The 26,257-nt window shown below is 41.5% G+C and overlaps 1 protein-coding gene and 1 pseudogene across 3 annotated transcripts in view; both read left to right on the forward strand.

Annotated features, from left to right (window-relative positions):
- Positions 1-274: 274 nt before the first annotated feature.
- HTR7 (5-hydroxytryptamine receptor 7) overlaps positions 275-26,257 on the forward strand; it is a gene marked incomplete at its 5' end in the record, with an annotated part of 81,577 nt that continues 55,594 nt past the window's right edge. For both annotated transcript variants that reach the window (XM_082854400.1, XM_082854399.1), the window contains one exon: positions 275-819. In XM_082854400.1, the coding sequence (XP_082710526.1) occupies positions 275-819 (545 nt within the window). The remainder of the gene's footprint in view (positions 820-26,257) is intronic.
- LOC309971406 (heterogeneous nuclear ribonucleoprotein A1-like) lies at positions 21,088-22,247 on the forward strand (annotated as a pseudogene). Its single transcript has one exon. The product of its transcript is annotated as a heterogeneous nuclear ribonucleoprotein A1-like (transcript).

Consider the following 26,257-nt stretch of genomic DNA (forward strand, 5'->3'; position numbering starts at 1 on the left):
GGCCCCCGATCCCGCGCGTCCCGGGGGTCCGTCGGGTGCTGGAGGCGCCTCCCGCAGGGAGTCCCCGGGTGGCCGCGCTCCCGCGTCGTCCGCTGCTGTTGGGGGACCGGGACGTGCGGGGCCGCAAGGCCGAGCCGGGGCGCCCTCCAGCGGACTGCGCGGGCCCCATGGCTGGGCCGAGCGGAGCGGAACCGACGAGGTGAAGCCCCCGGGCCGGCAGCCGGAGCGCGTGGCGGGGGCGCCGGCTCCATGGGCAGCGACGCACAGCGGCACGATGATGGACGTTAACAGCAGCGGCCGCCCGGACCTCTACGGGCACCTCCGCTCTTTTCTCCTGCCAGAGGTGGGACGCGGGCTGCCCGACCTGAGCCCCGACGGCGCCGGCCCGGTCGCGGGCTCCTGGGCGCCGCACCTGCTGCACGGGGTCCCTGAGGTGACGGCCAGCCCCGTGCCCACCTGGGACGCACTCCCGGACAATGCCTCCGGCTGCGGGGAGCAGATCAACTACGGCAAAGCCGAGAAAGTTGTGATCGGCTCCATCCTGACGCTCATCACGCTGCTGACGATCGCCGGCAACTGCCTGGTGGTGATCTCTGTGTGCTTCGTCAAGAAGCTCCGCCAGCCCTCCAACTACCTGATCGTGTCCCTGGCGCTGGCCGACCTCTCGGTGGCCGTGGCGGTCATGCCCTTCGTCAGCGTCACCGACCTTATCGGGGGCAAGTGGATCTTTGGCCACTTCTTCTGCAACGTCTTTATCGCCATGGACGTCATGTGCTGCACGGCCTCGATCATGACCCTGTGCGTGATCAGCATCGACAGGTAAGGGCCGGGCTGCCCCGTCCCGGGGTCCGCCTGGGGATGTGCTGGCAGCTCAGCCCCACACACGTGCCTTTCTTGGTCGGATAAACCAGACTCCCCTGCGGGAGGAAGGGCTGCGCTTAACCCCCCCCCCCACACACACACATCAACCCGACACCAACCAAACAACTTCAGTTACAGCGTAGCCTATATACACCTTTAAAAGAAGAGCTCGAAATGTTCTGGTTTACGGTAGTGAGAATTTTAAGACCAAAGTTAAGAGTATTTTAAGCGTTAGAAGTTCCACCAGGGGGTCCCTTGTCTTGGTTTTCAGAAGGAAGGGATTTGATCCTCTCTGAGCCTGACAAACCCTTGCTGTGAGCCTGAAAGAATCAGTTCTTACTTTAAGAAATCAGCGGGAGAAAAGCCACCTTGCTTTCCTGATTGCACAAGCTACTTCTCAGGCCAATAAAAAGACCTAGAATGGCCCCAAAATTGGGGGGTCTACATGTTTTAACGTTGCACCTCTATGATTGCTGATTCTGAGTCACATTCTTTTGGAAGTCTGGTTTTACTGTCTGGCAAGTCTGTCTGTATCCTCCAGGCTTACTGGAGCCTTATTCCCTGTCTGAATGGTTGGTTCTAGCATTTCATCATATCCCTTGGGAATCTTCTCTTGAGAACTCCCCCACTGGAGTAATTGAAACAGAGGCTGACTGTCTGTCAGGGATGCTGGGGGAAAAAATTCCTGTGTTGGATGTCAGATTGGAATAGGAGACCTGCAAGGTTTCTTCAGACTCTAGGATTACAAGATTCTGCAGTGGAGCTAGTCGTTGGTCCTAGAAATATTGTGCAGTTGACAACTTGAAGTACGGTCCTAATGCTCTGGCAACAAAACAACTCTCTGCTTCTCTGGAGACTGAAATAGTAAAACCTTAATATTCACAGTTGGAGTTTTGCTAGTGTTTTAAAACCAGCACAGGCTGGTATCCTGTTGTGTTTAATGATACAGAGAAACAGTTGCTTATTTTCTTAGTGGACCTACAGAACCTTTAAACGTGTAGACCTTACAGCAAAGGAGAAGTAATTGATGCCTCCACATTTAAAATGAGAGTGTCTCAAAGGATGGTGTAGCACAAAACTGAGGTTTTCCTCCTTTTCCTCCCTGTAAACACTGCTATATTGTGTGTGTGGGTTTTTTTTGTTTGTTTGTTTTGTTTTTTAATATTTAACATGTTGTGCTATTTTACTGCTTGGCCAGGGTTTATAGTTACTGAAGGAAGGGGATATTTTCAGGGAAGAAAAATACATTGTATTTGCATTTAGTTAAAGATCTAGATTATTTTAAAAAATTGATCCTGCCATTTTGTATGTTATGTTAGGAGCTTCTAATAGCAAGCAAGGAATTATTTTTAAGAGTAGAGCATGAACTGCATATGTGAGAATATTAGCTCCAAACTTGACAGCTGAAGTTCTGAATGACTGTAGTTAAGCATGACCACAGATATGCATTTACAGTCTGACTGCAGTCTGGCTGTGGCAACAGGAACTGGGAGAGTGCACTCAATATACACAGTAAGTATATGCTTGAATTATAAGCGTAAAAATCCGACTGTTCATCCAACGAAAACGGTGCTTCTTGCATGAATGGAGTCCTTTTAAATGGAGCTTAGTGTAATAAAGCGAATAACAATTTCTGCTGCAAGTAATGCATTTATAAGCTTTTTTCATTTCGTAATTGATAAATGATAAACAAACAGCACAGTGTGCTAATTTGTCTCCTAGGATGACCAGGTTTGGGTGGGACCACGCTGAGATTCCTGTACATGAGCTAAAGGTTTTCTTTACTCATGATGCACATGTGACTTAGCAGCAGCAGGAACATCTCCAATACAGAGATGAGGTTAATCCTTTCTTTTTTTTAACATCTTTATTGGAGTATACTTGCTTTACAATGGTGTGTTAGTTTCTGCTGTATCACAAAGTGAATCAGTTATACATATGCATATATCCCCATATCCCCTCCCTCTTGCATCTCCCTCCCACCCTCCCTATCCCACCCCTCTAGGTGGTCATAAAGCACCAAGCTGATCTCCCTGTGCTATGCAGCTGCTTCCCACTTGCTATCTGTTTTACATTTGGTAGTGTATATATGTCAATGCCACTCTCTCACTTCATTCCAGTCCCAGCTTACCCTTCCACCCCTTGAGAATGTCCTCGAGTCCATTCTCTACGTCTGCGTCTTTATTCCTGCCCTGCCTCTAGGTTCTTCAGAACCATTTTTTTTTCTTTTTTTAGATTCCATATATATGTGTTAGCATATGGTATTTGTTTTTCTCTTTCTGACTTACTTCACTCTGTCTGACAGACTCTAGGTCCATCCACCTTGGCCAGAGCTTCTAATTTCTTTGTCAACTCTATCCTTACGATTGTCACAAATTGTGTTAACATAGGGATGAAGATTCTGTCTCTTAGTTTTTTTATGAGAATTGCCCCATTGGTGAATTCTGCTTAACAGTTATCTTAGAAGATGAATATGTCATTTATTTAGATAAAATGAAGAATTTATAGCATCGGAAGACACAGATTGCCTTTCTTCCAAGAACACACAGAACTAAAAATGAGAAAAAGGAAAATGCATTTGTTATCGGTTGACTGATAAGGTGCATTATTTCTATTTTTTCTTCAGTTCCATTGTGGAATATGGCCAATGATATAAAAATGTGCTAAGAAAATATGAAAAAAATTTAATCTTCCTTCATTCATTTATCCATTCTCTCTCGGGTACCTAATATGTGTTACGCTGTGCTTCGCGCAGCATAAGCAAAGATGAATAATAATATTCTGAGCCCATGCTATGTTACAAGAATTTGGTTACCTGTTGGGCATTTAACCTGTCTAAAATGGAACATTTGATTTTTCTTAACCCCTCCCCACCATGCTGGGTTGCTTTTCCAGCGTTTTCCAATGGAATTTCATGCCCTTCTTCTTCACAGGCTTCAACACTCTGATCCCCACTGTTTATAGATAGTGACCCCTGATCATTGAAAAAGTAGCAGCCATTGGATGGAAACTACTTTGTCTTTCCACCACCAAAAGATTTTTCCTGCATCTCTACCCTTTTTATTTCCTTCCAGTTAAAAAACAAGAAGACACTGTATCCCGGCAAAGACCAAACCACCTGCACTTCACATCCTATTCCCTCTCACATTCTGGAGGACTTGTTTTTTCCCTTGAGTCCTCATCTCTTCTTTGCCTTCAGTGTTGCCTCTCAACAGGGTCAAGCTTGATATTCCATTTTTAAGAACTCCTTCTTTGGCTTCACTCCTCCCTCCAGTTACTGCTCCACCTCACAGTTAAGCTGCTCAAAGAACTGTGACCACAACCTGACTTTATTTCCTTACTCCTCAGATAGGTGCGTTTGACCCTCACTAGGCCTGCTGTAATACTTTAACTGGCCTTCCTGATTCCACTTCTGTCCAGTCTTCATCCATTGCCTATGAAGAAGCTAGAATGATCTATTTTTTTAAAAATGGTTTTAAGTGAGATAACATTTCCCTGTAGTGAAATGCACAGATATTAAATGTACATTTTGATGAGTTTTGACAAATGTATGTACCCATGTAACCAACACTCCAAATAAGATATAGAATATTTTGTCATCCCGGAAAGTTTCCTTGTGCCCTTTTTAGAATAATCTTTAAACAATAGAAGTCAAATTATCTTTTATATACAGTTTAAAAACATGCAAAACAGTTCTATATATTGTTTAGGTGAACTGACATAAGGAGTCAAAGTATAAAATAGTTCAGAGGAATGGTGAGCACCAAATTCATGAGAGTAGTTATCTCTGGTGGGGTGGGTGGAGGTGTAACCAGGGAGTAACATACATATCAATGATATCGGTCATACTTTGTTTCTTAACCTTGATGCTTGATACAGTCTTGTTATCCTGCATATAACTTTCTGTACTTACGAAATACATTTTCAAACAATTTTTTGAAATACATACAGAAAAGTGAGCAATCCTAAATGTAGAGCTTGATGCATTTCCACTAAGTGAACCCATGGAGGTATTCTGCAGCTAGATCAAGAAATTGAACATCACCAACCTCCTAGAGGTCCCCTCTTGCTCTTCTCCAGTTTCTAATACTCCCAAAGATAACCATTGTCCTGACTGTTAGCATCATAGATTAGTTTTTCTTGGACAAAACCTCATAAAATGGTATCATATAGTGTGTACTCTTAAATCTGGCATCTTTTGCTCAATAATAATGTCTGCTGTGCGATTCATCCATAGTTTTTAGCCTGTCAATGTTTTATTCATTTATTTTTGCTGAGTAGTATTCCATTTAATTTGCTTATCAGTTCACTTGTAGATGGACATTTGCATTGTTTCCATTTTCTATATATCACTAACAGTGCTTCTATAAATATTTATTTATGTCATCCTGTGTACATATTGTCATTCCTTTTGGGTAAATATAACACTGGATTATAAGGTACCTTATTGAATTTTAATTCTATATACCCCCCTGACATCTTTTGTGTTATTGTCATGCATTTTAATCTACATATTTTAAAAACCTATTAGATATTATCTTTATTGTTATTTTAAGCAGTCAGTATTCATTCTTATTTACCCACATGGTTACCTTTCCCACTGCTCTTTATTTTTTCCTATATTATCATGCCTTCGTCTGGGATCATTTTCTTATGCCTGTTAGACTTTCATTAGCATTTTTTAAAGTGAGGGTTTGCTGGTGACAGATCCTCTCAGTTTTTACTTATCTAAAAATGTCTTAATTTTACTATCATTTTGAATGAAATTTTCTCTAAGTATGGAATTCTGTGTTTGAGTTTTTGTTCAGCACTTTAAAACATTATTCCATTATCTTCAGGCTTCCATCATTTCTGTTGAAAAATTAGTCATTTACCAACATTGTTATTACTTCTTTGAAGATAATGTGTCTTTTTTCCTCTGGCTGCTTTCAGGATTTTCTTTTTGTCTTTAGTTTTTATACATTTTTCTGTGATGTCCCAAGGTTTGGCATTATTGATTATTTTCTGTTGTTTATTTGCTGTCAACCCTGCTGAGGTTCTTAGTAACTTTTGTATTTGTGTATTGATATCTCTAATCAGTTTGCTAGTATCTCTTTAAATACTTTTACTATCCTCTTCTTTCTTCTTCTACGTCTTCAAAGTTACATAATTTAGATTGTTTTACTTTATCACACATGTATCTTACACTCTCTTCTTTTCTTTTCCATTTTATATTTTTCTCTGTTCTTCAGCTTTGAAAAATTTTGACCTACCTTCCAATTTATTAATCATCTCTTCTGCTCTGTTTAATAGGTTGTTTGCTCTTATCTATTGAGTTCTTAATTTTAGAGTACTAGAAATTATATTTGATCTTTATTTTTTATTTTTTGCATTTGATCCTTTTTATTGATTCTAACTCTCTGGTGAAATTCTTTGCCTTTTCACTGAATTTCTCCAACTTGCTATTTTACTTCTGAGCATATTAATCATAGTTAGACTCTTTTTCTACCAACTCTAATATCTGAATCACTTCTGGTTTCTTTGTGTGTGATCTCTCCCCCCCCCCAACCCCGCCCTCAGCTCTGGGTTTTGGCTTTGTGTCTTGGCATGCTTAATAAACTTTAATTGTATACTCAACATTTTGTATGAAAAACTGTGGATGTTGTATATGATGTTATTCTACTCCAGAGAAAATAGCTTCTAGGCAGGTATATTGGGGGACTGATTATTGTAATCCAGTTAGGGACTTAGCTGACTGTAGGCTTTGTTTTAGTTTTGATAAAGCTGTGTCTGCCACTGGCCAATGCCTCTTTCTAGGGAAATTCAGCTAAGAGCATAGGGAGTTCTCAATGACTTCTCCCCTTGGCTAGTTCAGAACTCTGTTTCTTTCTCTCCTTAGCAGTGTGAGACTATCAAAACTCTCACTGAAAGTTTTTTTGGGAGATTTCTCCTTGGCTTCTTAGCCTCCTGCCCTGCACAGCTTCAGAATTCAGCAAATGTCTTGAGAGGAATACCAGCCAAGTGTTGGGCATAGTTTTCTGTTCCTTCCTTCTTATTTGGATCTTGGCATCTCAGGTCTCTAATTTTTGTTTTTCTTTCCTCAAGAGACTACCAAAATTTCTTCTGGTATTTTTGCCTCTTAATAGCATTTCTGTTGAGGCTTTTTGCCTAGATCCTCAGCTCCTTACCCCTCACCTAGTTTAGGCAAATGTCCCAAGGGAAAGAGTGGCTGCAGAATTTTGGCTCATCTCTTTGTGGTTCTCTCATTTCTAGGATTTTGTCCCCTCCACTCCTGGTTTTCTCAAAAACTCCATTATGCCTTTAGGCAGGTGTGTGTGTGTGTGTGTGTGTGTGTGTGTGTGTGTGTGTGTGTGTGTGTGTGTGTGTGTGTATTTGTGCTTTATCCAGCTTTTCTAGTTGTTTTCAGCAGAAGCATTGGTCTGAAGCATTAAGCAACCCCATCATAGGTAGAAGTGGATGTGTGCCTGAAAGATTTTAAATGTATGCAGATATAGAAATATAATGATGTAAATTTTGTGCTTAAAACCCTTCATTGGCTTTTCATTTCACTAGGAATACAATTCAAAGTCTTTAGCACACCTACAAGGTCCCTGATTTATTCCTCCCTTACTTCCCAACAACATTTTGTACTGTATTTCACCTTGCTTTCCATAGTATAGTCATATCGACCTTTTTCAGTTTCTCCATCATGCCAAATTCTTCCTACATCAGGCCTATTCCATGTAAGCCCACCAACTAATATATTTGCAATACTATGATTTCATGTCTGGAGTTCTGTTCCCTAATACATGTTTTTTGATCCCAACTTGGATAGCTTAAAAGTGTTAAACCCTCTAAGATGGCAACAATTAAAATGTCTGAAAAATACCAAATATTGGCAAGGATGTAGAGCAGCGGGAACTTTTGTACGTTACTAGTGGGACTGTGAATTGGTGAACAACTTTGAAAATAGTTTGCCATTATCATGTAGTGTTGACGATACATACACCCTATGATTCTGGGATTCTACTATTTTACCACTAGGTATATGTCAGAGAGACTCTTGTCACCAAAAGTCTTGTACAAGAATATTTATAATATCCACAAAGTTGAAACTCCCAAACTTGAAATAATATATAAGTGTATCCGTAGTAGAAAGGATAAATCAATTGTGGAACATTCACAGAATAGAATACTATTGAGTAGTGGTTACCAAACTTGAGCATGCATCAGAACTATCTGGAGGACTTATTAAAACACAGATTACTGGACCCCATTCCAAGAGTTTCTGGTTCAGTAAGTCTGGGGTGGAGCCCAATTATTTGCATATTTTCATTTAAACAAATTCCCCAATGATTCTGATGCTCCTGGTTTGGGGACCTTACTTAGAAAACTGTTGCTATATAGCAATGAAAATTGTTGTAGTAAAATGAATCTCACAAAGTAATGTAAACAATTTTTTATTACAAAATTTTTGAAACTTATTTAAGAGTCAAGAGTATAGTATAAAGAGCCTAATCTATCCATCGCCTAGCTTCAACAGTGATGAATTTATGACCACCGTATTCAAAGTATACTTTGCAAATCCTCCTTCCTCACAGTATTTTAACTCAGATGTCAGACATCATGTAATTTCACCCATAAATTCTTTGGGGCCACAAACATAATGCTGAGCAGAAGAAGTGGAGTCCAGAAGAACACATGATTCCATTCATATAAAAATGAAAGAAACAACATTGTTTAGAGACATACATAAGTGTAAATATCGTAAAGAAAAGGAAGGAAGTATACATCACGAGAACAAGGATAGTAGTTAATTACTTCTGGGTGGGAAGGAGGGGTGCTGTGATCAGAGAGGTGTGCTTTTGAGGTGGTGTAATGTTTTATCTCTTGCCTGTAGAGGTAGTTACATGAGGGTTCCCTTTAAAAATTACTATTAAAATATTCATGTATATTTCAGGCACTTTCCTACATATGTATTTTGTTTTACATTAAAGGGACAGAAGTATTTATTTGATGACACCTTGTGAGGTGTATATGGATTTACATCAGATGTATGGTTAATCTGAGCGGATACAGTTACTGTTTTAATGCTCTCAGCATCCATTAGTTTTTAGCCTCATGTTTGAGGGCAGGGGTCATTTTTGGGTTGTCCACAGTTACAGGAACTCCTGTGGCTAACTTGCAAGAGCCATAATCTTGAGTTCTGACTGGTGTCTGGCTGAAGCCTTGCTTCCTTGCCAGGTACTATGACTCATTTGCTTCGATGACCTGAGTTCTGCTCTTGGCCTTAATTCTGCTGTGATCAGCAGTGCAGGGTGCATTCTGGTTTCTCTGGATCCCCTTTATCTTTGAAGGAAGTCATTCTTGCTCATCTCTAAAATTAATTTTCAGCTTGTATATACACTTTAAGAATTGATAGAATCCTCTTCTTTCTGTCTTTTTCTCCATCTTGTCACCTGGGCTGTGAGTATGGTAGCTAGAGCTCTGGCCTTCATCTTGGTCAAGACAGACAACCAGAGCCACACTTGGGAAGGAGAAGCAGTGCACTGGGAGGGTAGCCGGGATTCTGGAGGACTGTGGACTCCACAGGATTGCGGGACTCTGACTTCTTACTGATGGATGAACAGATACCATCATGTTGTCTGTCATAACTGCTAAACCTAAGTGCCAGTTTCTTATCTTATGTGCTTATCCTTCACACCATTGTTCATATACACTTCCTAAAACATCATTGTGAGGTGTCACTGTGTCATTCTCCTTTAGGAATAACAACTACCATTTTTGAGGGTCTTTTGTGCTACATAAATTTCTAGAGATTCACATAATATCTCATTTAATCTTCACAACACCTTTGTAAGGGCATTTATTGAGGCCTGTGCTGTCATTGAGGTCGGCTGGCCAAAGGTATAGGAGACAGAGTGTGAACATTTTAAATCCCATTCTGTAGATGAGGAAGCTGAGGGAACACACACACTGTATGTGGCAGGAACACCTTCTGAATCAAAAGCTCATATGTGTTCCTCTACATCATTGTAGCCATTGTCTGCTATATAAAGAGAACATTGTTAAGATAGCATTCAAGGCCTCTTGTGACTTGACGCAGCCTTCTTTATAGCCTCAATCTGACTAATCCCATCATAGGCATCCTCCCTTTTAACAAGATGTCAGAACAGAACTAATGTTCTTACTCCCCAAACTTCTTCCTCTTCCAAGGTTCCCATCCCAATAAGTGGCATCAGCCTGCACCCATTTGCTTTGCTAGACATTTAGGTATCACTTTTGAAACTTTCCACCCAGCCCCCCACTGTCACCAGTGCATCGCCAAGTCCTGCTCACTGTCCCTTCACTTTTCTTCTCCCCAGTCCCAGCGCCAGACACTCAAGCCAAGCCTCTGCCATCTTTCACTTGGACCATGCGAAGTAGCCTCCCAGGGCTTTCGTGTATCTACCCTTGCTGCACATTAATGCAGAGTGTGTAACCTTAGCTGCACGTTAGAATCACCTGGGCAATGCTCGGAGCCCATCTCTAGAGATCCTGATGTAATTGGTCTGGGTGGACCTTGGCATCAGTATCTTTGAAAATATCCTCCAGATGACTGGAGAAGCCCTGAGTTAGCGTGATCTTGTAGAAATGCAAATGCGATTCTATCCATGGTTCCCAAAGTTTACTTGCACATTAGCATCACCTAGGAATCTTCAAAAAATTCCAAAGCCCATACCCAGGCCATACACAAACCCAACTGATGCACAGTCTCTGGGGGTGAGACTCATGCATTATATTCTGGAAGCTCCCTAGGTTAACCCAATGTGCATACAGGTCTGGGCGCTGCTGAACTGTGCTGTTCTCCTCTTCAAACTCTTTAATGGGTTAATGAGTTCCCCTGCTCTTGGGATAAGATCCTAAAATTTTAATATGATTTAAAAGATCTTATAATCTGACTTCTGCCTATCTCACTAGATCAGGGGTTGCCAATTTTTTTCCACAAAGAGCTAGATAGTAAATATTTTAGGCTTGTATGCCATATAGTCTCTGTCGCAGCTCCCCAACTCTGCCACTGTAGTGTGAAAGCGGCTATAGACAATATGTAAATGTACGGGCATGGCTGTGTTCCAGTAAAACTTTATTTATGGCTACTGTAATTTGAATTTCATAAGATTTTCACAATGTTATTAAATATTAGTCTTTTTAATTTTTTTCAACTATTTAAAAATATGAAAACATTCTTAGCTGGTGTGTGTGAGGAGGCTATACAAAAACAGGAAGGGACCAGATTTAACCCTGCTGGAGTTTGCCGACTTCTGCCAAAGGTTCTGTTCAAGTCAGTTCAATTCTCTGACTATTGTGTAGGTCGTCTCTCTTCCTCCCCTGCCCCCCTTCCCCCCCCCACCCCCCATATTCTGGCAACTCTGAGCTTGTTTCTATTCCTTGAGATTTTGCAATTCAGGGACTTCACAAGTCTTTTTATTGCCTACTCCCCACCCCACCCCGCTGACACACTTATGTGCCTTTTGGGCTGGTTCATTCTTATCACTCTTCAGACAGGTCCTCAACTAGATGTTACTGCCTCATGGAAGCATTCCGAGAATCCCCAGACTATCTTAGACAGTCTTATAACTCCCTGCATGTTTTCTTCCTTGCACTCACCTCAATTTGTAATGACTGGTTTGTGAAATTAATTGTAATGGATTCATGATTTGCGGGGTCATCCATACAGCAGGCATGGTAGGACCAGGGTCTCTCTTGTTGGAGACTGAATCCCCAGCCCCCAGCATAGTACTTGGCACATAGTAGGTGTTCAGTTAATCCGTGTGGATTGACTGAGAAAGGAAGGAAGGAAGAGAGGGAAGGTGGGTGCCTCTGATTCCCAAATGTCTGGCCCTGCCTTCTTTTTTTTTTTTTTTTTTGCGGTACGCGGGCCTCCCACTGCCGTGGACTCTCCCATTGCGGAGCACAGGCTCCGGACGCGCATGCTCAGCGGCCATGGCTCACGGGCCTAGCCGCTCTGCGGCATGTGGGATCTTCTCAGATCGGGGCATGAACCCGTGTCGCCTGCATCGGCAGGTGGACTCTCAACCACTGCGCCACCAGGGAAGCCCTGGCCTTGCCTTCTTATTCTCCAGCTTCTTATGAAATATTCTTCTTGGTGAAGTTTTTTAGGGAAACCAAATTAGAGTCAGGAGATTGTATAATGAAACAGAAGCAGCGTGGAGGCAATGGGACAGTCCCAAGGGGTCGTCCCATCAAGGCATAGTGGGCTGGTGAGTCACTTTCTGCTCTCCACGTGGGTGAGGAACACTGACATAAACAAAGCCCTAGTGATGCAAAAGATTTAGCAGCTTAGAGCCAGGAGTCAGCTCTTTATTGTCATCATTGCTGTGCCATGAAGCAGGGTGAAAAGGCAGGCAAAATTAAGCAAAAATCCCAGATCCTTTTCGTTTCAATGAATAAAACATATTTCGACCAAGCTCATGCATCCCAGAAGGAAAGCCATAGGTGTCAGGCATGAAGGAGATACCCAAGTAGGGAAGCACAGTAACTGACAGTCGCAATATCATTTATTGAGCACGTACTATGTGCCGGGCCCAGTGCCACGGGATTTATGTGATGCATCTCATTTCATCCCCATGTAATCTGTGGTTACTCTCATCCCTGCTACTCCTGCAGGATGAGGAAAGGGAGGCTGAGAGAGGTTAAGTAACTTGCCTAAGAGCACACAGGAGGAAAGCAGTGAATCCTGCTTGGCTGAGGGAAGGTCTGACTCCAGCTCAGAGGGCTGTTGGCTTTGTGAACATCATCTCTGAACCGTGTCAAGTGATAAGTGTTTTCTCCTGCTGTTCAGACAGGACAGTGATGATGTTAATAATAATTATTATATTCGTATCAGTCCGTAGTCTCTTATCTAATATCCTTGGGGCCAGATGTGTTTTGTCACATTTTTCTCTAGTGTTCATCCATGGTATCTCCCACTCCAGTCCATCTGTTAGCTTTGGGGTTATGGTCAAGGTGAGGTCGCTGTGGAATGTTAAGATCCACATCTTCATAGTTTTAAGTTAGATGAGTAGGAGGTCCTAACAAAGAGGCCCAGTGTATATACGTGTGTGTGTGTGTGTGTGTGTGTGTGTGTGAGAGAGAGAGAGAGAGAGAGAAGAGGGGTGGAGAGAGGGTTAGGTAGGTGGTGGGGATATGGATGGAGAGAGAGAGAAAGAGAGGGAGGGGAGGTGAGAGGGAGAGAGAGGATACATGGGCGAGCAAGCTAGAGGAGATGGTGGGGGTGAGATTTATTTACTAAGCAAACCCTTGTTGTTTGCCTACTGGGCATTGAAGTACTGTGGGGATACAAAGCTGAATAAAGACGCAGCCTCATCCTCAAGAGGTTATCTAGTTGAGCCTAAATTAAGATTATTTTATTCACACACCAGAAAATTTGGACCTTTAAAAAGTTAGGTTGTACATGTTGCTTTGCAGTCAATCCCTGTGCGATATGACCTTTCTTGAAAGAGTTTATGAGTCATTTAGCTTCTGTTTGCAAACAATTGGCTAGTTTGAGCACTTCCATCAATAAAACCCCCAGTACTCTATGGTCTGTTTTTGAACAGCCTTTCTGTGCCTGGAGAGTTCTTGTTAAGGACTGCTGTAAAACGAGGACTGCTAGGTCAGAACTAAGCGCTCATACTTCTGATGTTGCCTGTTGAAGTACAGGATGCCAGCCTCTGGGGGCTGAGCAGCTGTGGGACTTTGGGGGAACATCTCCAGTGCATCTATTTGGGGAGCTTATTTTTGCCCATTTAGCCGGTTTGTATTCTCACTTTCATCCTGGCCTCTGTTCTGATTCAAATTCTGTATTTCTGGGCATTCTGATAATATTTCCCAATCTTTCAAAGAGAGGCAGCTGGATAGCTTTCTTCCTTCTAAATGTTTCTTTCGTCTGGAGCATCAGGCAGAACCGTCCACCTAAAGGGGGCTATCAATATTTATAGCCTATCATGGGGACACTTAAATGGCATGCTTCAATCCATCTAGAATCAATCCAGCCCAGCTGCCTGAATATTTCAGAATTGTATTTTGGGAGATGTATGTTCTATACGTTAGGTTTGAAAAAGTCTCTGATATTCTCAAGAGAAGTCTTTGCAGATTCTCCCGTTTAATAAACAGATTACCTCACGGTTTTATACTTGATAGTTTTCTGAATACTGCCAGGCTCCTACCACTCTGGCTTCCTTTCTGGGTCACAAAGGTGATAGTCCTTTGTTAGCAATTTCTTCTTTTTTTTTTTGTATTTTATTTTATTTATTTTTTTATACAGCAGGTTCTTATTAGTTATCCATTTTACACATATTAGTGTATATATGTCAATCCCAATCTCCCAATTGATCACAACACCCCTCCCCCGCTGCTTTCCCCACTTGGTGTCCATATATTTGTTCTCTACATCTGTTTCTCTAATTCTGCCCTGCAAACAAGTTCATCTGTATCATTTTTATAGGTTCCACATATACGTTAAATACGATATTTGTTTTTCTCTTTCTGACTCACTTCACTCTGTATGACAGTCTGTAGATTCATCCACATCTCTACAAATAACCCAATTTCATTCCTTTTTATGCCTGAGTAATATTCCATTGTATATATGGACCACGTCTTCTTTATTCATTCATCTGTCAATGGGCATTTAGGTTGCTTCCATGTCCTGGCTGTTGTAAATAGTGCTGCAATGAACACTGGAGTGCATGTGTCTTTTTGAATTATGGTTTTCTCTCGGTATATGCCCAGTAGTGGGATTGCTGGGTCATATGGTAATTCTATTTTTAGTTTTTTAAGGAACCTCCATACTGTTCTCCATAGTGGCTGTATCAATTTACATTCCCACCAACAGTGCAAGAGGGTTCCCTTTTCTCTACACCCTCTCCAGCATTTCTTGTTTGTAGATTTTTTGATGATGCCCATTCTAACTGGTGTGAGGTGATACCTCATTGTAGTTTTGATTTGCATTTCTCTAATAATTAGTGATGTTGAGCAGCTTTTCATGTGCCTCTTGGCCATCTGTATGACTTCTTTGGAGAAATGTCTATTTAGGTCTTCTGCCCATTTTTGGACTGGGTTGTTGGTTCTTTTAGTATTGAGCTGCATGAGCTGTTTATATATTTTGGAGATTAATCCTTTGTCCGTTGATTCGTTTGCAAATATTTTTTTTCTTAATTTTTTTTTTTTTTTTTTGCAGTATGCGGGCCTCTCACTGTTGTGGCCTCTCCTGTCGCGGAGCACAGGCTCCGGGCGCGCAGGCTCAGTGGCCATGGCTCACGGGCCTAGCCGCTCCACGGAATATGGGATCTTCCCAGACTGGGGCACAAACCCATGTCCCCTGCATCGCCAGGTGGACTCTCAACCACTGCGCCACCAGGGAAGCCCCGTTTGCAAATATTTTCTTCCATTCTGAGGGTTGTCTTTTCGTCTTGTTTGTAGTTTCCTTTGCTTTGCAAAAGCTTTTAAGTTCCATTAGGTCCCATTTGTTTATTTTTGTTTTTATTTCCATTACTCTTGAGGTGGATCAAAAGAGATCTTGCTGTGATTTATGTCGAAGAGTGTTCTTATGTTTTCCTTTAAGAGTTTTATAGTATCCAGTCTTACATTTAGGTCTCTAATCCATTTTGAGTTTATTTCTGTGTATGGTGTTAGGGAGTGTTCTAATTTCATTCTTTTACATGTAGCTGTCCAGTTTTCCCAGCACGATTTATTGAAGAGACTGTCTTTTCTCCATTGTATATCCTTACCTCCTTTATCATAGATTAGTTGACCATAGGTGTGTGGGTTTATCTCTGGGCTTTCTGTCCTGTTCCATTGATCTATATTTCTGTTTTTGTGCCAGTACCATGTTGTTTTGATTGCTGTAACTTTGTAGTATAGTCCGAAGTCAGGGCGTCTGATTCCTCCAGCTCCATTTTTTTCCTTCAAGACTGCTTTGGCTATTCGGGATCTTTTGTGTCTCCATACAAATTTTAAGATTTTTTTGTTCTAGTTCTGTGAAAAATGCCATTGGTAATTTGATAGGGATTGCATTGAATTTGTAAATTGCTTTGGGTAGTATAGTCATTTTTACAATATTGATTCTTCCAATCCAAGAACATGGTATATCTCTCCATCTGTTTGTATCATCTTTAATTTCTTTCATCAGTGTCTTATAGTTTTCTACATACAGGTCTTTTGTCTCCCTAGGTAGGTTTATTCCTAGGTATTTTATGCTTTCTGTTGCAGTGGTAAATGGGAGTGTTTCCTTCATTTCTCTTTCAGATTTTTCATCATTAGTGTATAGGAATTCAAGAAATTTCTGTACATTAATTTTGTATCCTGCAACTTTACCAAATTCATTGTTTAGCTCTAGTAGTTTTCTGGTGGCATCTTTAGGATTCTCTATGTATAGTATCATGTCATCTGCAAACAGTGACAGTTTTACTTCTTCTTTTCCAATTTGTATTCCTTTTATTTCTTTTTCTTCTCTGATTGCCATGGCTAGGACTTCCACAACTATGTTGAATAATAGGGGTGAGAGTGGACATCCTTGTCTTGTTCCTGATCTTAGAGGAAATGCTTTCAGTTTTTCACCACTGAGAATGATGTTTGCTCTGGGTTTGTCCTATATGCCCTTTATTATGTTGAGGTAGGTTCCCTCTATGCCCACTTTCTGGAGAGTTTTTATCATAAATGGGTGTTGAATTTTGTCAAAAGCTTTTTCTGCATCTACTGAGATGATGATATGGTTTTTCTTCTTCAGTTTGTTAATATGGTGTTTCACATTGATTGATTTGCATATATTGAAGAATCCTTGCATCCCTGGGATAAATCCCACTTGATCGTGGTGTATGATCCTTTTAATGTGTTGTTGGATTCTGTTTGCTAGATTTTGTTGAGGATTTTTGCATCTATATTCATCAGTGATATTGGTCTGTAATTTTCTTTTCTTGTAATATCTTTGACTGGTTTTGATATCAGGGTGATGGGGGCCTCCCAGAATGAGTTTGAGAGTGTTCCTTCCTCTGCAGTTTTTTGCAAGAGTTTGAGAAGGATGGGTGTTAGCTCCTCTCTAAATGTTTGATAGAATTCACCTGTGAAGCCATCTGGTCCTGGACTTTTGTTTGTTGGAAGATTTTTAATCACAGTTTCAATTTCAGTGCTTGTGATTTGTCTTCATATTTTCTATTTCTTCCTGGTTCAGTCTTGGAAGGTTATACCTTTCTAAGAATTGTCCATTTCTTCCAGGTTGTCCATTTTATTGCCATAGAGTATTGCCATAGAGTTACTTGTAGTAGTCTCTTAGGATGCTTTGTATTTCTGTGGTGTCTGTTGTAACTTCTCCTTTTTCATTACTGATTTTATTGATTTGAGTCTTCTCCCTCTTTTCTTGATGACTCTGGCTAATGGTTTATCAATTTTGTTTATCTTCTCAAAGAACCAGGTTTAAGTTTTATTGATCTTTGCTATTTTCTTTGTTTCTATTCATCTATTTCTGCTCTGATCTTTATGATTTCTTTCCTTCTGCTAACTTTGGGTTTTGTTTGTTCTTCTTTCTCTAGTTCCCTTAGGTGTAATGTTAGGTTGTTTATTTGAGATTTTTCTTGTTTCTTGAGGTAGACTTGTATTGCTATAAACTTCCCTCTTAGAACTGTTTTTGCTGCATCCTATACATTTTGGATCATTGTGTTTTCATTGTCATTTGTCTCTAGGTATTTTTTGATATCCTCTTTGAGTTCTTCAGTGATCTCTTGGTTATTTAGTAACATATTGTTTAGCCTCCATGTGTTTGTGTTTGTTACAATTTTTTTCCCTGTAATTGATTTCTAATCTCCTAGCATTGTGGTCAGAAAAGATGCTTGATATGATTTCAATTTTCTTAAATTTACTGAGGCTTTATTTGTGACACTAGATGTCATCTATCCTGGAGAATGTTTCATGGACACTTGAGAAGAAAGTGTAATCTGTTGTTTTTGTATGGAATGTCCTATAATTATCAATTAAATCTATCTGGTATGTTGTGTCATTTAAAGTTTGTTTCCTCATTAATTTTCTGTTTGGATGATCTGTCCATTGGTGTAAGTGAGGTGTTAAGGTCCCCCACTATTATTGTGTTACTGTTGATTTCCTCTTTCATAGCTGTTAGCAGTTGCCTTATGTATTGGGGTGCTAATATGTTGGGTGCATATATATTTATAATGGTTACATCTTTTTCTTGGATCTATCCCTTGATCATTATGTAGTGTCCTTCCTTGTCTCTTGTAACATTCTTTATTTTAAAGTCTATTTTATCTGATATGAGTATTGCTACTCCAGCTTTCTTTAGATTTCCATTTTCATGGAATATCTTTTTCCATCCCCTCACTTTCTGTCTGTATGTGTCCCTAGGTCAGAAGTGGGTCTCTTGTAGACAGCATATATATGGATCTTGTTTTTGTATCCATTTAGCGAGCCTGTGTCTTTTGGTTGGAGCATTTAATCCATTCACGTTTAAGGTAATTATTCATATGTATGCTCCTCTTACAATTTTCTTAATTGTTTTGGGTTTATTTTTTATTTTTTTATTTTTTCCGGTACGCAGGCCTCTCACTGTTGTGGGCTCTCCCATTGCGGAGCACAGGCTCTGGACGCGCAGGCTCAGTGGCCATGGCTCACGGGCCCAGCCGCTCCGCGGCATGTGGGATCCTCCCAGACTGGGGCACGAACCCGTGTCCCCTGCATCGACAGGCGGGCTCTCAACCACTGCGCCACCAGGGAAGCCCCTGGGTTTATTTTTGTAGGTCCTTTTCTTTTGTGTTTCCCACTTAGAGAAATTCCTTTAGTATTTGCTGTAGAGCTGGTTTGGTGGTGCTGAATTCTCTTAGCTTTTACTTGTCTGTAAAGCTTTTGAGTTCTCCATCGAATCTGAATGAGATCTTTGCCAGGTAGAGTAATCTTGGTTGTAGATTCTTCCCTTTCATCACTTTAAATATGTCATGCCACTCCCTTCTGGCTTGTAGAATTTCTGCTGAGAAATCAGCTGTTAACCTTATGGGAGTTCCCTTGTATGTTATTTGTCGTCTTTCCTTTGCTGCTTTCAGTAATTTTTCTTTGTCTTTAATTTTTGCCAGTGTGATTACTGTGTGTCTCGGCGTGTTTCTCCTTGTGTTTATCCTGTATGGGACTTTCTGTGCTTGGGTGGCTATTTCCTTTCCCATCTTAGGGAAGTTTTCGACTATAATCTCTTCAAATATTTTCTTGGGTCCTTTCTCTGTCTCTTCTCCTTCTGGGACCCCTATAACGCGAATGTTGTTGCGTTTAATGTTGTCCCAGAGGTCTCTTAGTCTGTCTTCATTTCTTTTCATTCTTTTTTCTTTATTCTGTTCTGCAGCAGTGAATTCCACCATTCTGTCTTCCCGGTCACTTATCCATTCTTCTGCCTCACTTATTCTGCTGTTGTTTCCTTCTACTGTATTTTTAATTTCAGTCATTGTATTGTTCACCTCTGTTTGTTCTTTAATTTGTCTAGGTCTTTGTTAAACATTTCTTGCATCTTCTCGGTCTTTGCCTCCATTCTTTTTGCGAGGTCCTGGATCATCTTTACTATCATTATTCTGAATTCTTTTTCTGGAAGGTTGCTTATCTGCACTTCATTTAGTTGTTTTTCTGGGGTTTTACCTTGCTCCTTCATATGGTACATAGCCCTCTGCCTTTTCATTTTGTCTGTCTTCCTGTGAATGTTAGCAATTTCTTGACAGAAAAATTGCCTTTTCTTATTATGGGAGTCCTAGGGGATTCATCTCTTCACATCTTCAGTATTTATTGATTACTTAATCTTCATTGGTTACTCTTTTATATCCTCAGCAAAAGCAAATAAGGCCTCTGCTGTCTTGAATCTTACATTCTAGTAAGAATAAATAGGCAAGAAACATATAAACTAAACACACACACACACACACACACACACTGATTCATTAGTAATAAGTGCCACATGGAGAATTAAAACAGAGTGATGTGTTAGAGTGGTTGATCATGGAAGGCCTGTCTGAGGAGGTGACATATACATCATGATGTAAATAACGTGATGGAGCTGCCTATGTGAAGATCAGGAGGAAGAACATTCCAGGCAAAGGCAGCAGCTTGTGCAAAGGCCCTGGGCCAGTGTGACTGGAGTAGAGAGATCAAAGGAAAGCCCAGAAGGAGATGAGAGTAAAGCAGTGGTCACAACTCATATTGGGATTTGGGACAGGTAAAGAGATTGGATTTTATTCTAAATGCAGTGGAGGCCTTGGAGAGTTTGAAGTCTTGGGTGACATGATCTGGTTTGTAATCTTAATAGTTCCTTGTGGTTACTTTGTGGAGAATGAAATGGAAAGTAGTGTGAGTGAAAGCTGGGAGACCAATGAGAAGGCTTCTGTTGTTGTTGAGATAAAAGATGATTGAGAGGAGTGAAGATGGAGCAAAGTGGAGGAGTTCAAGATACGTCTGGGAGGCACGCTGGCAGAACTAACTGATGGATTGGATCTGGGGGTTGAGGGACAGAGAAGAAAAAGGGATGACTATGTGCTTTGGGCTCAAGCAACTCAGTTGATGGTTATGCTGTTGATCAAATAAGAGAGTAGCAGAACTGGTGGTGAAAATCAAGAGTTCTATCTTGGTTTCTTAAAAAAATTTATTTTATTGATATATAGTTGATTTACAATGTTGTATTAATTTCTGCTGTACAGCAAAATAATTCACTTATATATATATAATACATACACACACACACACACACACACACACACACATTGTTTTCCATTATGGTTTATCACAGGATATTGAATATAGTTCCCTGTGCTGTACAATGGAACTTTGTCGTTTATCCATTCTATATATAATAGTTTGTATCTGCTAACCCCAAACTCTCAATCCTTCCCTCCCCCCACCCTTGGCAACCACAAGTCTGTTCTCTATGTCTGTTTTGTAGATAAGTTCATTTGTGTCATATTTTAGATTCCACGTATAAGTGATATCATTTGGTATTTGTCTTTCTCTTTCTGACTTCACTTAGTATGCTAATCTCTAGGTCCATCCATGTTGCTGCATATGGCATTATTTCATTCTTTTTTATGGCTGACCGCTACATTCCATTGTATATATGTACCACATCTTCTTTATCCATTCATCTGTTGATAGACATTTAAGTTGCTTCCATGTCTTGGCTATTGTGAATAGCGCTGCTGTGAATATAGGGGTGCACGTATCTTTTAGAATTATAATTTTGTCTGGATATATGCCCAGGAGTGGGATTGCTGGATCATGTGGCAACTCTATTTTTAGTTTTTTTTTTTGAGGAACTTCCATACTATTCTCCATAATGGCTGCACCAATTTACATTCCTACCAACAGTGTAAGAGGGTTCCCTTTTCTCCACACCCTCTCCAGTATTTGTTATTTGTAGACTTTTTAATGATGGCCATTCTGCTTTCTGCCTGTGGACGCCACCGAGTAAGCATCATTGATGTCTCCCCCCAGCTCCACTGCCGTCATGTCTAAGTCAGAGTCTCCCAAAGAGCCCGAACAGCTGCGGAAGCTCTTCGTCGGAGGTTTGAGCTTTGAAACAACCGATGACAGTCTGAGGAGCCATTGTGAGCAGTCGGGAGCGTGCACAGACTGTGTGGTAATGAGGGATCCAAGCACCAGGCGCTCCAGAGGCTTCCGGGTTGTCACGTATGCCACTGTGGAGGAGGTGGGTGCGGCCATGAAGGCAAGGCCACACGAGGTGGATGGAAGAGTTGGGGAACCAAAGAGGGCCGTCTCAAGAGAAGATTCTCAAAGACCTGGTGCCCACTTAACTGTGAAAAAGATTTTTGTTGGTGGCATTAAAGAAGACACTGAAGAACATCACCTAAGAGATTATTTTGAACAGTATGGAAGTGATTGAAATCATGACTGACCAAGGCAGTGGCAAAAAGAGAGGCTTTGCTTTCGTAACCTTTGATGACCATGACTCCATAGACAGGATTGTCAGTCAGAAATACCACACTGTGAATGGCCACAACTGTGAACTAAGGAAAGCCCTATCTCAGCAAGAGATGGCTAGTGCCTCATCCAGCCAAAGAGGTCGAAGTGGTTCTGGAAGCTTTGGTGGTGGTCGTGGAGGGGGTTTTTGTGGGAATGACAGCTTTGGTCGTGGAGGAAACTTCAGTGGTCGAGCTGGCTTTGGTGGCAGCCGCGGTGGTGGTGGCTATGGTGGCAGTGGGGATGGCTATAATGGATTTGGTAATGATGGGAGCAATTTTGGAGGTGGTGGAGGCTACAATGATTTTGGCATTTACAACAATCAATCTTCAGATTTTGAACCCATAAAAGGAGGAAACTTTGGAGGCAGAAGTGCTGGCCCCTATGGTGGTGGAAGTCAGTACTTTGCCAAACCATGAAACCAAGGTGGCTATGGCTGTTCCAGCAGCAGCGGGAGCTGTGACAGTGGCAGTAGGTTTTGATTACCGCCAGGAAACAAAGCTTAGCAGGAGAGGAGAGCCAGGGAAGTGACAGGGAAGCTACAGGTTTGTGAACTCAGTCAAGCACTGTGGTGGCAGGGCCTAGCTGCTACAAAGAAGACATGTTTTAGACAATACTCGTGTATGGGCAAAAAAACTCGAGGACTGTATTTGTGACTAATTGTATAACAGGTTATTTTAGTTTCTGTTCTGTGGAAAGTGTAAAGCATTCCCACAGGGGGTCTTAATGTAGATTTTTTTTTTTTTGCGCCCATGCTGTTGATTGTTAAATGTAATAGTCTGATCATGGTGCTGAATAAATGTGTCTTTTAAACAAAAAATGATGGCCATTCTGACTGGTGTGAGGTGATCCCTCATTGTTGTTTTGATTTGCATTTCCAAGAGTTCTATTTTGAATGCTAAGTTTGATATCATTAGACATTTGGATATAAGAGTCTCGGGTTCCAGAGAGAAGTCAGGACTGGAGATACAAATTTGGGCTTCATTGGAAATGATATCTAAAGCCATAGGGTGGGGTCCAGCTACCCGTCCTTAGCAAGATAAAATGTTTAGAGGTCAAGAGAAGAGGAAGAGCCAGCAAAGTTTAAAAAGGGATGGGCAGTGAAGTAGGAACACCTGGAGAGTGCTATCACGGAAATTAAGGGAAATGTTTTGACAAGGATAGAATATCACCTGTGTCAAACGCTGTTGTAAGATAAAGCTAGAAAAATGGCCAGTGAATTGGGTGACCTTGAAGTCACTGGTGATCTTGAGAAGAGAGGTTTCAGTGAAACAGTGGAATGGAAGCCCCGGTGGAGAGAGGTGAGGAGAGATTGGGAGGAAGGAAGGAGAGACATTGACTAGAAACAGCTCTTTCAAGAAGTTTAGCTACTCACCTGGGAGTCGGGAAACCTGCATTCCAACCCTGTATCTGCTGCGTTGTACCTTCGAGATAATTGTTTATGTGCCTGTCTTAAATTCCATTAGAATGGGCAAGAACTTTGACTTCGATTTTCCTAGCATTTGCAGAGTTCCTGGCACACAGTAGGCGCTGAATCATATTTGTTGAATGAATGGATCAATGGATTAAGGAATATCCTACTAGAGTAGAAACACTTTAGGCTCAAGACAGTGTCTGATTCTTCTTCCTCAGGCTCATGTACACTAGTGGGAATGCAAAAATATCCCTGAATGAATAAATGAGTCTGGTAAATTTGGGAGTAGAGTAGGGGAGCTTGGTGTGGAAAGGTCAGGGATCGGGGCTGTTTAGACCAGGATTCCCATAGGAAAAGTCTATATGGGGTCTTGATGAGGCTTCAGGGAATGCCAGCCTGCCTGCAAACCACCCTACCTGTCCAGTGATGCCAGAAATAGGGGCCAAGGTCAGTTCCATGATTTCCTTCAGATGCTGCTTGAGGCACGTCAGGGACTTGAGTTCATTCATGCTGAGGTGCGCTCAGTGGGTCAGTCGGGAAGGATAAATGACGGGTACCTTGTATAATGTTGTAGAGAATGGGGAGGGGAGGGTTTGTGGTACACCATCACTCCTCAGATAACATCCTAGCTGTCTCCTGCGCTTGCCCTTTCCTCTGTGTACTTCGTATGTGTCACAGGAAGTATAGGGGCTGCTTCTGTTTTCCTGCATATACCATGTCCTCCTTTGCTCCCATGTCCCAGTACATTCTGTTTCCTCTGCCTAGAATGCCCTCCTCTTTTCTGCCTATTTCCCAAGCATTCTTCATGACACAGCGAAAGTGTCATGGTCTCCAGGAGGCTGTCCCTGACACCTTGGTCTGGCTCAGGTGCTCCTCCCAGGCTCTCCCTGACCACTCTGAGCTTCCTTCTCTATTACCATCAGGCTGAAATGTAGTTGATTATATTTCTCTGTCCCCCACACATCAAGTGCTGAGGTTCGTGGGGACAGAGACATCTTATTCATCTCTGTTTGCTTCCAGCTTCTGTTGGTATGTGGAAAGTCTCAATAAATATTGGCTGGAGAAGTGAACGAACGAACGAATGAATGAATGAAACTGGCAACAATTGACTATTTAATTGTGTCTTGAGTATGAAACAGGAAGGGAAAATGAAAGAGGGACATAGAAGCCACACCATTTATGACACAGTTCTGCTTCGGCGGGTCTTGTTTCCTTACTCCCTTGAGTGGGTACCTCATCATAGCTGCCAGAGCCTTTTTTCTATATCTTTGAAGGCACAGTTCTGCTTCTCATGGCTTATGAAGATGCTGTGGATTTCATTTCCAGGATGTCCTGTCACCAAGGTCTCCCTGTAAGGAGGGTCAGTATAATAGGGTTTTTACCTGCAGAGCGTATTATACGAGCGTCCCCAGCAGCCTTATTGGGTTAGCTTCCAAGCCCCAGGGGCAAGATTAGACACTGGAGACAGTATGATGGGATGCACTATAGCCACAGATATTTCAGATATACTTGTACAAAAAGAAATCATGTTTTGAATCTAACCTTGCCTCCAGAACCTCTCATTGCTCCATCTTTGGTGAGTCTGAGGCATTTTTCCATTTACATGCTGGTTCCTGTCTTGATTCTTCTTCCAGGGAATAGCTCCTACCCTGGTAAATTCCTAGGAGACTGTTACATTCCCCTCAGATATCATTTGTGTGTAGCCTTGTGATAGATTATAGAAATGGCTCCCAATTCTTCCCATGTCTGTTGTGCCTTTCAAGTGTGACTTTACAACCCTTCCCATATTGACTCTTGGCGTGGCCGTCTAACTTGCTTTGGCTGATGGGACTTTAGCAAACATGATGTAGGCAGAGACTTGGAATTTGCCTTCTTTTGCTGGTTTTGGGAACCCTGTGACTGCTATCATGTGAGGAAGCCCAGGCTGGACAACGAGAGACCCAGGGCTTAGTCCTCCGACTTCCCTGGCTGCCAGTTACCACTCAGGTGAGTGAAGCCATCCTAAACTACTCAGGCACCAGCAGGTCTACCACCTGACCACAGACATAAGAAAACCCACCCGAGATGGACTGACGTTGCCTGGCCCAGAATGGCCCCCCTAACCTGCCAATAGGGAGCTGAATAAATGGCTGGTGTTAAACCACATGGTTTTCGATTAGTTTTTACACAGCAAGGCTAACCGACAGCAAGCCTTTAGTATTTTGACCCTCCTTTCCCCTGAATTTATGTTCCCATGTTGATTTGTTTGTGTTATAGCACAATGTCCATAATGTTCTCTGGATGACTGTTTATAAGTCTACCTTCCCAGTAGACCTTGGATACTCCAAAAGCAGCAGTGGTGTCTGGAGGGCTAATAGGATTTGCTCACCTAAGGCCTATCCCAGCGCCTGGACCAAGAATGCACTCTGGAAATGTGGACAGGCCAGATGAGAATGTGCAGCTCAGTTGTGATGTCTTTGGGTCTTGGCTTCTGTGTCACCAACAGTCTCTTCACTTATTTCTTCCCCACTCCCCAGCTAGGTATCCAAAACCTGATGTTTGCTATACTCGTGACATTTTGTATTTTCACATTCTCTTTTATAGTTATGGTGGTCTTTTTCCCATCCTTATCCTATCTTTGTGTATCTATAGATAATAAAGTCCCCCAAGTTTTTTAAAAATAGGATTATATAGTCATAAAAGATACTGCCAGAATAAATCCTTTTGATGGAATCCAAGTTTCCTTTTTCTAAATTATAGTTTTCAAATGGCATTACATGATGATTGATTTATATTTTCTTTGATTTTATTTTCAATGTGGAAGATTTATATTTTCAAAATGAACAATTTTTACACTGAAAGCTATTAATTTCATCTTGTCTAAGGTGATAACTTCAAACAAATTCGTTTAATGTGTAGCTTCGGTAAAAATCTATGATTGATTGTTGGCATTTTGGGAACCCTAGAAAGTCAGTCATATGAAGGAGTCCTTCAGAGTCAGAATGAAGGAAGAGGAAGATAACTCAGGTAATAGTC

Source organism: Leucopleurus acutus, assembly GCF_964270905.1.
Source record: "Leucopleurus acutus genome assembly, chromosome: 14".
NCBI classification, from domain to species: domain Eukaryota; kingdom Metazoa; phylum Chordata; class Mammalia; order Artiodactyla; family Delphinidae; genus Leucopleurus; species Leucopleurus acutus.